We start from the raw sequence: 15,139 nt of genomic DNA, 5'->3' as shown, positions 1-15,139 counted from the left end.
TCTCTCTTCAGATTCCAACATTAGTTAGCCATTATGACTGTGTCCCAGAGACCCTGATACCTGGTCTCCATATCTTTCTGGTCCTGATGGAATCTCTTCTCTGCTCGTCACTCATTGAATTCAGGTTCTCAGGAAACTGGTCCATATGTGCAAAAAAATAGTGCATCTTGATGCTCATGTTGCAGCCCAGGTTTCTGAAAAGTCAGCTGATGTTGTTGACAAGTTCTGCATAGTTTCTGGCCTTATTAGTGCTTAGTTCTTCACTACCAGAACAAATGTCTTCCATGCTTCCAGATTCATTTCGTTCATTGAGTTTTTGAACACTCAATCTCCGATGAGCTGCCGAATGTGAGGACCGTCAAAGGTGCCAGCTTTCAATTTCTCCATTGTTAATCCTGGAAAAGTCTGAATCAGTCACCATTGTTATCCAGAGTCTTGGTGAATTGCTTCATTAAACCGAGCTTGATGTGTAGAGCTGAGAAGGGTATTTTGTCTTTGTCTACCAGAGTCGTCGATGATGTTCCTTTCTTTGCAAGACACCAATTCCTTCTGCACAGACTAATCCTTATTTGTGTATGCTGAGCACCAATATTTGGAAGAATTTGATGTTTTATGACTTCAAACTGATCTCTTTTCAACATAATCACCCAGAACTATCAGATTTGAATAGTTTTTTTCATTAAAATAATCATTTCAAATCCAAACATGGCATTTAACACTCAACTTCTAAAATGCTGCACACATGCCTACATGTAAACTCAAAAATGTAAAAAAATCACATGTGGCCATAACTCAAAAATGTAAAAAATCACATGTGGCCATAACTAAAAAATGTAAAAAAATCACATGTGGCCATAACTCAAAAATGTAAAAAAAAAAAATCACATGTGGCCATAACTAAAAAATGTAAAAAAAATCACATGTGCCCATAACTCAAAAATGTAAAAAAAATCACATGTGGCCATAACTCAAAAATGTAAAAAAAATCACATGTGGCCATAACTCAAAAACTTGACCTGATTGAGTAAAACTAATGTAAATCAGCTGAAAATAAAACGTAGAAAACAAATTTGTTGTTGACCAATTTTATTGGTTCAAAATGTTAAAATAGCTAATAATAGACGGTTATTTTTAATACCTGGTCTCATTGGATATGCCAACTAAAATTCTAACATTACTCTTCTAATGGATACTAGTTGAAAGACTAATTAGGAAACAATTCACTTAGGTGAACATTAGAAAGTCTATGAATTGATCTATACTGTTTACAAAATAATTGGTTGCTATGCATTTTTATTAATATTCTGAAATGTTGAAACCTTTTATATTAAACTAGCAGGGAGTGCTCAGCTTGCCCAGTCGTAAAATACAGTAAAAAAAAAAAAACTAAACAAAACGGGGCTTTGGTGCCATCTTATTGTGTTATTAAAAGAAAAAAAAAATGCCATGTGGTGGGCATGTGTAAGTTAAGAATTTTAAAAGATAGGAGAGAGAAAACATTATTAAAAGGAAAAAAGAAAACACTGCGTGGTGGATGTGAACTTGCAAAAGTTAAGTTTGTAAGCGAACACTATCAATTGGACGAAGATGCTGCAGATGTTATCACATTGCAAATTTATCTTTTTAAAATGAAAGAATGAAACAACCGTTCACACATGTGATTAACAAACGGTGTAAAAACCAAGATTTTTACCTGATCCCTCCCTTCAAGCAAAACATTTCTACATGAAATGATTGATGATTTAAAAAATTTTTTTAATTAATGTGTCCGAGAAATCATTCTTTCTAATGCTATCAAGTTTATGCTGGTTTGATGTGCATGACAAAAGTGTTTAATGGACATACAAACATACAAATGACTGTCCTGTATATAATAGAAGATAAAAAATGTAATTTGATTGCTCAATTGAATTTGTAGAGAAAGATGTTTCATCTTTAAGAATTTCATAAAACAGTTAATGGTATAAAAGCAAATTCATATAGTTCAAATGGAGTCTAATAAATAATTTCCAAATACAAAGCCCAATATTTTAAAATGTAATAATAGAATGTTTTGAGAATTATTTGTTACTTTTAACTAAGTTTGACTGTTTGTTTCTGGACATTTTTTTTGTGTTTGATTTTTTAAATTTGTTTGTTTATGTCTAACAAGTTGAAGTTCTTGATAATCCATGTGCCATTTTTTTTGTATTGCCTTTAAATGTATCTTTTTTTTTACTTATGAAAGGGGGATGTTGGAGTAAGCAGCTTGGATTATCTGTATCTACTCTCAACTCCTCTAGAAAAAAGTGTGAAAGTTTTGTTTCAAAATTGTTATTAAACCATAGAATGATATAATCTTCAATTTAACGGACTCATCAGGCTCTGCACTCAGCCCACTGCTTTTCATCATAGTTCTGAAAGCATTGTTGAGTGAATATCCCATGGGAGCTCTTGTATGCAGACAATTTTGTGGTTAACACTGGAGGAGTACAATTCCAGATTGTTGACCTGGAAGACAGGCATAGAGAGCAAAAGAACAGAAAGTCAGAATTTTTTTGTCTCTGGTGTTGCTCTCAACTTTCTGCAAGACACTGGCATATTTACCTGCGCTGTTTGTCGCAGAGGTATAGGTGAAAACTCCATTGAATATCTCCAGTGCAAACTATAGATCCACGAAAAGTGTAATGATCTGGCTGGTTTTTGATCCGGATATGTTTGTCAAAGATGTCTGGATGTTGCCTGCTGAATAGATGGTCGAATAGTGCCACTTATGGATGCGGATGACACCTTCTGTGATGCTGAAACTATGTTCTGTTACCTGGGCAACATGTTGAATGCTGATGGTAGCTGCGAACGTACTATCACTACTTACTGTTGTTGTCCTTGGGCACGGTTCAGGAAGCTGCTGCCAATCCTTACATTTAGGCATGTTTTCTCCCAGGACTCTTGGCAAAGTCTTTTTGGTCTGTGTTTGACTTGTCATCTTATGTAGCAGTGAGACATGGGCCCTAAATACTTCTGATCTGCAACAGTTTCAGCATAATGATTATGCAATGGTTTGTTGGATGCGTAGTAGCAAACTAGAGGAAAAAAATCCTTTCAATGATGCTCAACTAGAACCTTGGTATCGGTGTGATTTTGTATGCCTTTTTAAAAAATTTTTTTTACATGGTAATCACCACTTATCAAGGCCTGGAAGAAACTCGGGGATAAGGGTTATTGGGTATACAGTAATCAATGAGATAGTATCGTAGTAATCGTTAGTATTGGAGATTTGATAAAGTGTCTTAAGGGGACGGTTTATCAGGAATTTGTTTATGCTGGACTTGAAGACATTCAAGTTGTAATCAGGTGGGAAACAAGCAGACAGAATAGAGTTCCACTGGCGTGCACTTCTAAGAAAGAAGCTTTGTTCATGGAATCTATGTTTTGGTTTTGGCACAGATAAAGAGTGGGGAAAATTTTTGACAGTGGTTTCAGTTAGATGGGTGTTTATTGTGAAAGATGAGTGAAAGGAGGACCAGAGATTGGAGCTCAGACGAGAACTTGCTATGGAAGTAATGATAAAACAAAGACAGGCTCGCAACATCTCTTCTGTGGGAGAGAGGTTGCATGGAAGAGAAAAAGGCATCCCCCACTAAGCCACAAAGTCTATTTTGTACTTTGTCAAGGCAGGATAGGCTGTTTTTAGCAGCTCCTGCCCAGATGTGGCAGCAGTACTCCACCACTGGATGTACTTGGCTTTTATATAGATAGAGAATTGCATCAGCAGTGAGATATCCTCTGGACAGTAGAAGGATCCCACCATTTTTCCAGCGATCCTGGCAAGGCTTGATGTACATGTTCCATTTCAGGTCAGTAGTAAAGGTCAATCCCAGAAGCTTATCAAAACATGGAGCTTCCCCTAGACGAGAGCCATCCATTTCAATTGATGCCAGGTGGGGATGCTTGGCATCTCAGATGGTTTGACTGTGTGTGGTGTGCCACTTTCTGCATACATTCAAGAACACACATCGATATTCTAGGCTCGAGGGTGCATAGAAGACCAGGAAAAACCTGGCTTAAGTGTGCATGAAGTGACTTGATAGCTTGCAACAGGATTGTCATCAATCCTATGAATCAGACTGCATGAGAGGTGGGTGGGAGTTAGACATTGTCTCATGTTACCCAGCCTCAATTGGAAAACTTACAGCATCATAAATTATCAAAATTGAATGATGAGATTCAGTAATCAATTTTTGAAAAAGTTCTTGTAATAAAAAAAAAAAGTGTGTTGCTTTGTATATTGAGAAATTTTTTTATAGATTAATAAATCAAGAATTCATAATACGATTATTAAAAAATGTGTTCATTTTTAGAAACTTTAGAAAAGATAGATAAACTTTAAAAAGCAAAACAATTTTCAAGTTTTTGAATGTGTTACATTATTTTTGCCTTTTATAAATACATTTTTTTGCCTTTTATAAATACATTTTTTTGCCTTTTATAAATACATTTTTTTGCCTTTTATAAATACATTTTTTTGCCTTTTATAAATACATTTTTTTGCCTTTTATAAATACATTTTTTTGCCTTTTATAAATACATTTTTTTGCCAATTAAGCTATGTAAGATGATTATACTATTTAGTTATTAAAAAAAAAATCTTCCTTCAGAGAATTACATTTTAGAAATTGTTCACTTAATTTATTGCACTTACCTGAACAATTTTTGTGAATAGTAAGGTATTTATACTAAAAGCATTTGTTAAATGCCTGCTTGGAGAAGAATCTGAAATATTTTAAAATGTATTTTTAGTAATCCTACGTATAGTTTTAGGCATATAGTAAATTCTCCAAAATTTTTGATTAAAAAAGTTTTCTTTTGAAGATGAGAAAAAAAAAATTATATATTGAGTCTAAATAAACTCTGTGACTTTTGCTTGTTTTACTAACAATTAAAGTAAACCCTGACGAAAAATCCAGTTTGAAGTCTCGATAGGCAGATGAAGCACTGCAACATATTTCCGGCAAGTCCTGTAGCTGCGCTGGCTCCAATTTTTTAAACTTACCTTTCCATTGGACTTTTTAGCCACAGCAGATGCTGCAGTGCACCAGACTAGATGCAGAACATCATTTTCTTATTAGACAAGATTGTCATCAGTAACAATTATAATTATTTTTTAGCAACATTAAAATTTCTTATAGTATGCCATTTATTTTATGGTAATAATTTCCCCATAGATTTAATTCCTAAACAGTTAGAAATTTATGATTTGAAAATGAAAGCAATTTTCTCTACTGTTTGCAAGCCACTACAAATTGATGGATTCCACACTATTTTCTTAATGTACATTGTGCATGTATGGGTATATATATATATATATATATATATATATTGAAATGCTTTGCAAAATTTTAACTTTATTAAATGTGTTTTTATTCAGTACTGACTCTGAAGACTGGCAAGAGTTCCTCGGCAAAGCCTCATTGAGTTATGTCCTTCGTTTGCTGACTGGACTTTGTTCAGGCCATACTGGCACCCAGGTAAGTTTGCAGGCTATGATTGCCTGTGTTATTTACATAAATGTGTTATCTTTCTCTTTTTTCTTATATATAAAGTTCATTTCTATGTTTCTTTGTGATTGATAGTTGTTTTACTACGAAAACAACTAATTTGATTCATCAGCTTTTCTTTTGTATTGTTGCCATGAAGAATGTGTAATTCGATTTAATCCTTTCCAGAAAATACTTTATCAGAATTATTTTCAAATGACAACCTGTGTAAAAACAAGGAATGTAATTCTGTATTCATTCACACAGAATTACTTCCCTTTAATTAGAATATTTTGGAAAGAAATGATATAGTTTAAAAGGAAAGCAAAACAGATTACATATAAATATAGTACCAAGCAATGTCAGATAGGTACAGCAAATGTGTGTGTAATATATATATATATATAGTGCATGTTTGGTTTTTGAACATAACCCCATATATGAAGATATATGTGCAGCTTTAACTATTTTGACTTGTTAGTGTTCTGTATTGCTGTGTATGTGTGTTTTAGTGCTTTTTATCTTTGTGTGCATATCTTTTTTGTTAGTGTATATGTGATTTTCTTGTAGATCAGTTGCTATATTAGTGTAGACATTTACAAACCAAATATTTGTTTGGTTACTGAATGGACGTTGTTGTTAGAACAGCATTCATACTGGTTGGGTTGAGTTGGTTTCTTGGCTTACACCATATTACAAACTGGTGACTCCTTCACAATTTCATATGAGATGTCTAATCAGTTGAGATTTCACCATCAAAAGCTGACCACCAATCGATCTAAAAGATCAGCCAAGCTTTCCTTGATGATTGATATATATATATACAGGTCCTCGGTTATTCATTGATACGTTTGCACAATAAAGTTAGATAAGTAGGGAGGATTATGCTGCAAATTAATACTCCCTCAGAGTGACAAGCTGCATATTTTTATTTTTGATGCACAGTTAGTGATGAAGAGGGCTGTGACAACAGCATATTCTTTTTATTCTTGAGTATATATCCGACACAGTTAATCAACCGAGAACCACATCAATCTACAGAAGCTAATAATGAATATATACTCAAGAGTCAAAACAATAAAAAGAATACCATGTTGTTACAGCCCTAGTGATTAATCACCACAATACCACATTTACTCTAAGTTTGACATAAAACATTTTTTCTAAGTAAACAAGCTATAACTTTTGCTTGTTTTTAATAGGCTAAAATGTCTTATATTATTATTTTGTGGCCTTGCTTTGAAATAGAAAGATGGAAGGGTACACACGCTTGTGTATGGTTGGACTCTTTTCAACATGTCTAACTGACTTAATTGTGTTGGCTTTGTTTACATGTGTTGTGTAATATATTGCTTTTTGCTTGAAAATCCTGTTTGTGTAAATAATACTATTATGAAATAAACTGATTTATTCTATGTCGATGGAAACATAGAAAATTCACTAGAGAAACATGAAATGCAGCCGTATTGAATAAATAACCATTTCTTTAATAACGATATTCACTACGCAAACATTGGTGTCAGTCGAACAACAGTATTGTCATAAATGAATTTCAGTTGTTTACTTTGTTGATGTGTTAAAAAAAATGCAACACAGTTGTAATCTAAGGAATTTATCTGTTATCAGTTCTAAATTATATTTATTTATATAATACTAGCGGGGGTCCCTGGCGTTGCCTGGGTGTTTAGCTGGTGTAGTAAGAACCGGGGGGGGGGGTCAAAACAACAATTGTAGAGGTGCCCGGGTGTGTGCAGGTGGTGTAGAACCCCCAAAAGAAAAAAAAGTCGTAGTAGTGAGGGGGGGGGGTTAATCAAAACAACAGTAGGCAGAGATGTAAAAAAAAAGTGATTGTAGGCAGGCTTGAACGCTTTACGCAAAGGAGAAAAAAAAGGTTAAAAAAAAAACGTGATGTCTTAGCTGATATCTCCATGGTCCGACCGGAAGTCAAGAGTGATTAAATTAAGTGAAATCAATTCAACGGTGACAATGATTTGCTAAATTGTCAGCGAAAAAAATTGATCCCTCCTTGTACAAAACGGCTGAGTTTAGGATGAAGGAATTAATGTTTTTGGCCAATGTTTCGATATTTGTCGTCAGACATTGAGCTTCAAAACAATACCAATCTTGTTAGGATCCATCGTGTCTGTCGAAAGTTTTAGCGAGACATACAAACATACATACATACATACATACATACATTCAAACAGACAGATGAGATTTATATAATAGATGTTCATGTCCCTTCCAAAACATTATCATTAATATATATATAAAACATCTGTATGTATATCTGAAGATATTTAACCGATGAACTCTTAAACTACTGCTGTCACATGACACTGAAATTAACAGGAAATAGTAATCATACACAAAGCATGGTTTATAACAAAAAAAAATCTTTGTTTGGATGAATAACATGTACAGAAATATGTCAGTAAGTTGAAATGCAAAATGTTCTCAATTTTTCTCAATAATCATACCTTGAATTTAAAAAAAAAATTGCACAAACGTTCGTCATGGTGAAAGTACATTTTTGCCAGAATGAATTTTCCGGGATGACTCTGGTTGCTCTCCCTAGGGGTCATTATATGCGTAAACTGGACTCTAAGTCATTCATCTGCTTTCACTTTGGATTTTTTTTACATTAGTCATGGCAAAAGTAAATTTTTCACTTGTGGAGGGGGACTCTGTATACTCGACTTGTTATTTTGAAATCAATACTCTATATTAGCTGCAGTATATAATATTCAGTAGAGAATTGGCTCTGTAATAATGAATACAAAATCTTCATGAATTAAAATATATTTAAGTGTATTTTACGGCTGAGCAAGTCTCGCTGCTAGTATATTATAAAAATGTAACAATTTTATATGTAGCTCATTTCTTTTCATGTTGTAGATTATGTTAGCTTTTGGTTTTTTAATTTAAAAAAAAAAAAATTATTTTTTTACATTAAAAGTCACTTATCAAAGTCCAAAAGCCATTTGAGGACAAACAATGGTTAATGATTTGTGTATGGTGGATGATGAAACAATTTGAGAATTGCCAACCATATTTGGGTCTGGACTGAAATTGATTATTTATTGGCACTTATTTAGTTTAATAGAAATAGAAATTTCTAAGTTGTGTACTTCATTTACATTTCTTTACCCGTTTCTAATTCTTCACCTAAGAAGTGATAATTCTTAAATGGTTTTTGAAATTTCAAAACAATATTTTCTAAAATAGAATGATCTGGAAACTTCATCGCTTTATAATTTGTGCATAACTGAAACCCATCTTGTATCCGATGTGTTGCTGAGTTTGTTTTTCTAACATTATTGAAAGTATTTTTTGTCAATATTTTGAAATGTTTTTGTGTTATCGTAATCTCAATTTTTGTTCTCATTTCAGTTGTTGGTTGGCGACCACTGCATTGCTATTTTACACAAACTTGAACAGATTTCATCTGATAAACATATTGGAACAATGGCCGAAAATTTGTTGGAAGCTCTCAAAGAAAATGAACAAACAGCAACTAAGGTATTTGGAAAATATTCTAATTCGAATTTATTGATATTTCATACTAAATATGTACAGTGGAGGAAATAAGCAACGCTCGCTGGGTTCATGTTGTTTACAATCCATGTAATTTTTGGTCCCCCGACAAAGGAGGAATTAGACCTAGTAATTCATGTCTATTCATCCAGATTTTCTGAGATAACTTTAGTTACCCCCTAGCGAGCATTATAGGGGTAAAATTGACTCCAAATCGTTCATCTGTTCACTTTTTTCAATAACCACTCCTTGAATTTTTGTAAAATTTTGCACAAACATTAGTTATCATTAAAGTAAATTTTTGCCAGAAGGATTTTCCGGGATAACTGGTTTCCCTCCTTTAGGGGTAAAATTGTTCCAAAATTGTTAATTCGTCTGCTCGTTTGTTTGCACTTTTCTCACTCGCCACTCTTTGAATTTTTGGAAACTTTGCACAGACATTAGTCATGGTGAATGTAAATTGGACTATTTCCAGACTTATTCACTCGTGGAGGGAGACCCCGCATGCTCAGCTAGTTTGTGATGACAAAGGTGCAACAACAATACATTGTTATGTATCAAATATTGAAATGTATATTATTGTGTTCTGACCTTAATAAGGTATATGTAAATCTCTGTGGTGAGATAAAAATGGTCAATGTTCAAGGAGATGCATGTCACTTGAAGAGATTGATTTTTAGGTTCATTATATGTTTGCGGATCAAACGCATCTGCTCATGTTGGCATCAGGAGAGGAAGAGAGAGAGGTAGAAAAAGCAGATGTTGGTACCACCTTCTAGTATTAGAACATATATAACGGATTAAGTAAAGGGGCGATAACTGAGCTTATTCTTTTATTGCTGAAAACTGCTAACGAATTGTCTGTGTGCGGTGCGCGTGAGGTTATGTTTGATCGCAGTCTGACAAACATATCTCTACTTGTTTTAATGTTGTTAAAAAAAAATGTGCTTGTTTTTAAAAAAAAAAAAAAAAGGCTGAACATTTTGTGAAAAAATGATCTTTGTACAAAATCAGCTCTTATCATTTTAAAAGTAATAAGTTTGTAGATGCATCCAATCATGATTAGTAATGGTGAAGGTTAAAATTGTATTTTCATCATTAAATACAGAAATTTTTTTACTCTTCATATTTTAGTAAGAAAAAGAAAATTCTATTTAAAGTAATTTTCTTGCTAAATAAATGATAAAAAAGGAAAACAAAAACAAAAAACAAACAAAACAATTTGATCTGATTATGTAATTTTTTTTGTCAAAGATTTGATTTGAATATATAATAAAGTTTTTACTTACATCCATGTTAGTGGAGTTTTTTTTTTTTTTAAAATGATTCTACAATTTAAAAATTTTTCTTACAAAACAAATCTATTTTCTTTTGTTAGATAACAGATGTACGTAAACAGACTAAAACAGAAAAGAAACGTTTGGCCATGGCTGTGCGTATGAAACAGCTGGGAGCTTTAGGAATGACAGTAAGTATAATGTAACAAACTCTTGTAGATTCTTTCTACTCCCACTCTCTCCTGGGTACAACACAAAACTGTAGCACCATCCATTGGTTATCATTCTTCAAAGTTCACACTGAACTGCGCAGGTGTTTATTTGTTAGAACTCCATTTATTCAATGACAAACTCTTCACAAAATATATGCGTAAAAATCATTTATGTACAAAACAGAATCCTTTATTTAATCTTATTGTTTTCTGAGTTTTTAACTTTCAACCTCCAGAAGATTGTCACTTATAACTGATTGTAACTTAACACCTTTATCCGTTGCACCACATATCCAATCTTATTAAAATATCAGTGGAAAACCATAAACTGCTTTCTACAAGATTCGTTTATTTCTTTTTGGGACAACTAAAGGATTTTGTTTTAATTATTCATATTGTAAGAAACAATTTAAGAAAAAGAAAACCAGTTTCTAATACAGTTTAAAGCATGTGCTGTAAAATATGGAAATGTTTGGAACGCAACAATAACATGCAGATGAAATGAAGAGATGCTAAAAGAAAGTAAACAAACATCCGCTTATTTTTTTGTTTTCTATGTTTCACTAATCAATCTCTACTATTATATAAAAGGATCTTTGTGTGTGTGTGTGTTCATTCCTTATGGACTCCTAAACATCTGGGGCAATTTTTTTTGAAATTTCACACAAATGTACTTTGAGTTCTGTTTTCATCTTGAGTGATTTTCACAATGTTCTGGTTGATGTAACCTCCGACCGTCTTCAGGTGTATTTTGTTGAACTCGGGAATTTGGATGGAATTTCGAATGAAACCTTTTATTTACTTCTTGTGGGTAGCATGCTCTTGTGTCATCAGCCATGATTGGATAGAGGTCCTAAGTAATTCGCAATTGTATTTTTCAGTCACCCACACTGAGAATTGAACCGTCAACGTTCAGGAGAATATCACTTTTATAATTGATTTTTCCAAATACTCTAACTACTGCTCTGCGGGTCCTTGCGAGTTTGACAAGATGCACCTAAAGAAGGTCGGATGTTACATCGACCAAAATGTTGTGAAAATCACACTCAAGATGAGAACAATAATCCGATGAATCCCAATAATATGCATAACTAATCTCCAACTCCAAAGTTCAGAAACATCATGTATTTTGTGTCTGGTAGTGTTCTTAGATAGGTTTAGTATCGGAATGTGTTCAACAATTAATGATAATCGAAAAAATCCAGTGAAAGAAGGAACAGGCGATTTTGACCAAATTTAATGCTTTATATAGCCTAACATCAGAAGTGCATTTAATAAGTTTTATTACCACACAAGTAGAAAGGCCTGGCATATAAAATCAACAGTAGGTTCTTTCATATGATGGGGACATGTTTGAAATGAATGTTTAAAGCACAATTGAACAATGATACTTTTTTTAAAATTTTAAACTTAAATTTAAGCTATTATAACAAAAAAAAAAACAGGCATATAAAATCAACGGTAGGTTCATTGATATGACAGGTGCTCGTTCAAAATGATGTTTCTGTTTAGAACACAATTGAAACAAGATACTTGACTTTTGCATTTTAAATTCAAATTCAAGCCATTATGTATAAAAATAATTTTATAAAATCAATGGTAGGTTCTCTATAGTGCAATTTAGACTACAATGGATTATGGACTAAGTCATGCAGGGAGGCATGTGAACCTTCCTCCTAGTGCACCATGATGGGCCCATAACTAGAGCAGGCAATCAATTGATGTGATTGAAAAATGGGCAGTTTCATCGATTTCAATGACAAAAAAATATGGGAGTTTGAAACATTCGTTGATCATCATTCAATCCCGGGCAATGTAAGTAATAACTGAAGTTTTTATATAAATTAATTATGAACATAAATTTTATTATAGTTTTAATTGTGATGCAAATCCAAATGTAATGCCTCAACTTAGGATTAGTTTTGGAGTTGATGACTAGCATGGTGTCATCTGTTGTTGCATTTGTTAGTGTTTAGTATTTACTCAGTTACTCTAGTATTTTTTTGATAAAAAGATACTTCTCTTTAATGAAATTGCCATTTTGTAGAATATCTGCCAGTTCAATTCATTTTCCTATTGTGGTGCTTTCATTTTAAATGATTTCTTTACCCAATAAACAAATACAATTCTGACAACTCCTCATTGTCTAAAATGAATTCATTAAAGAAATTTTCACTCTTTTTTTCATATTTTTTCTTTCTATACATTTCGATACATTTTTTTCCTTTCTCTTTCTGTTTTAGAACTTTCCAGTTCGAGACATTTTCTTATTTTCACTGACTGAAACATTATTTTATTCTAGCGAGGGTATCCAGCATTGTCGGAGTGTGAAGAGGTGGTGTAGTAAGAAACTGAGGGAAGGGGGATCGAAAGGCAGGTTCGAACCCATAACGGGAAGGAGGAAAAGAAGGTGAAAAAAAAAAAAAACCCCTAACATCTTAGCTGATGCATCCAGTGTGAAACCGGAAGTCGCGAGCGTTCAAATTAAAGGTAGTCAATCCAAAGGAGACGATGACTTATGAAAACTTCGCCGCAAAAACTGACTCCTCCTTGCAAAAAATGACCTAGTTGAGGGTGAAGGAATTAATGTTTTTGATCAATTTTTGGATATTTGTTGTCCGGGAGACGAAGCTTCATAGCGATACCAATTTCGTGAGGATCTGTCAGTGTGTCGAAAGTTTTTGGCAGACATACAAACACACTAACAGACAGATTTATATAATAGATGAATATTAATATTAGTGCGAACACTAGCGAAACAAATTTTTATATCATTTTTATAAATATTTAAAAATAATTCCTCTCCATGTTTATTTTTATTAATTAAAAAAATATAAAATAAAACATTTTGAAATAAATACATTAATAAAATAAAATTTGGCATATATACCATCTCAAAATATGTATTTCAACTAGTTTATGGGGTGGGGGTTCGTTTGTTTGGTGCCTGCATTCTGAACAGTGTGACTGCCAAAACTGAAGAACATCAGATCAACATACAGGTGTCCGTTCCTTAAAGTACTTTTTATGATACCATGTGTTATTTAAAAGAAAAACCCCCCAGATCAAATGAAATAAGATTGTTGTCATCGAGTAGATTGATTATTTTCGTTATAGCTCTTCCTTCCATTTTAATTTCTTTTTTTCTTTTTTATTGCTCCGTAACGTTTTCCCATATTATTTCAGACTAATGAAAAAGGACAAGTGACTGTAAAAAGTTCTGTCCTTAAACAAATGGAGGAACTTAAAGAGGAAATTGGTCTCACTTGCTGTATTTGTCGCGAAGGCTACAAGTATCAACCACAGAAGGTGAGTGACGATTTATTTTGTTTTTTCTTTTTTCTTCCTTTTCTCTTTTTTCTCTTTGTCTTCATTTTATCTCTTCCCCTTTTTCTCTGCATGTTTTTTGTTTCTCACCTCCCCCTCCTTTCGTACTTCCTCTTTTCTTTTTTCCCTTTTTTCTCTTTCTGTTCAATAAGTGTGAATATTTATATCTTTGTAGTTTATTTTGCTTTGAAATCATTAACTTATGAATTTTAAACGATTTAATAAAAAACAAAGATTAAATCTCATGTGTAATATAAGTATTCATGAACGTTTTATTATTTGAATGTTTATTTTATTTTAATGATTTTTGATTAAATTTGCTATGAAATCAGTTTCTGTAAAAGCTTAGATTACCTATTGACATGTGTTAAAAAATATTGATTTATTTCTTATTTACTTTGTCATCATATTGATTTCTTATTTACTTTGTCATCATATTGATTTCTTATTTACTTTGTCATCATATTATTGTCATAGCAACCTTTAAGTTTTGCATAATTATCTTGAAAGTAAAAGTTTTTTTATTGTATTTCTTTTAATAGGTCTTAGGTATTTATACATTTACAAAAAGAGCCAATCTGGATAATTATGAGGGTAAAAGCAGAAAGTCGCAAGGTTATAGCACGGTCTCTCACTTCAATGTAGTTCACGTTGATTGTCATACGGCAGCTGTTAGGTAAGTATGTTGTTTTTACAACAGTTTATTAGTCTTTTACATCACAATTCCATAATTTGAGATTGTAAAATACTTTAAATATTTATTTATATATATAAATAAATATATATGGGGGATTTAAAGGAAGAGAATAAGTTCAATTCTTTAAGAGGAGACTTATCCAGATAATGCAAAGCTCAACAAATTGTATTGGAATTTATATAGAAACCAATAAAGAAAGAAAATGACTATATTATATAGATTTATTCAATTGTTGTATACCCTTATTGAATAAATCTATATATATTACTATATAGTTTTATATTGTCATTTTCTTTCTTTACTGATTTATATATATATATATATATATATATATATATATATAAATAATGTATTGGGATAATTAATCAAAATCGTGAATCAGAAAAATCAGAACATTCCGAGGGTATTGGAAAAAAGTGCAGATTTCCAATGCCAAAAACGATTCTTTTAATTGTCTTTTTTATAATTTGATTTTGATTAAAGCAAAATCTTCTGTTACTGGTAGTAATAATAAAATAAATATTTATTAATTTAAAACTAAAATTTCTATATCTTTCACCCCCACAAGTATAT

At 32.3% G+C, this 15,139-nt stretch overlaps 1 protein-coding gene across 7 annotated transcripts in view; it reads left to right on the top strand.

The window, feature by feature from the left end:
* LOC145285823 (E3 ubiquitin-protein ligase UBR4-like) overlaps window positions 1–15,139 on the top strand; it is a 350,597-nt gene that overhangs the window by 314,701 nt on the left and 20,757 nt on the right. For all 7 annotated transcript variants that reach the window (XM_080134243.1, XM_080134245.1, XM_080134244.1 and 4 more), the window contains 5 exons: window positions 5,408–5,507; window positions 8,910–9,038; window positions 10,432–10,521; window positions 13,729–13,851; window positions 14,412–14,545. In XM_080134243.1, the coding sequence (XP_079990369.1) occupies window positions 5,408–5,507; window positions 8,910–9,038; window positions 10,432–10,521; window positions 13,729–13,851; window positions 14,412–14,545 (576 nt within the window). The remainder of the gene's footprint in view (window positions 1–5,407; window positions 5,508–8,909; window positions 9,039–10,431; window positions 10,522–13,728; window positions 13,852–14,411; window positions 14,546–15,139) is intronic.

This window comes from Euprymna scolopes, chromosome 10 (genome assembly GCF_053919585.1).
Source record: "Euprymna scolopes isolate OS-2025 chromosome 10, ASM5391958v1, whole genome shotgun sequence".
Taxonomy (NCBI): Eukaryota; Metazoa; Mollusca; class Cephalopoda; order Sepiida; family Sepiolidae; genus Euprymna; species Euprymna scolopes.
Note: the sequence above shows the minus strand (reverse complement) of the source record. Positions and strands in the feature narration are given on the sequence as shown.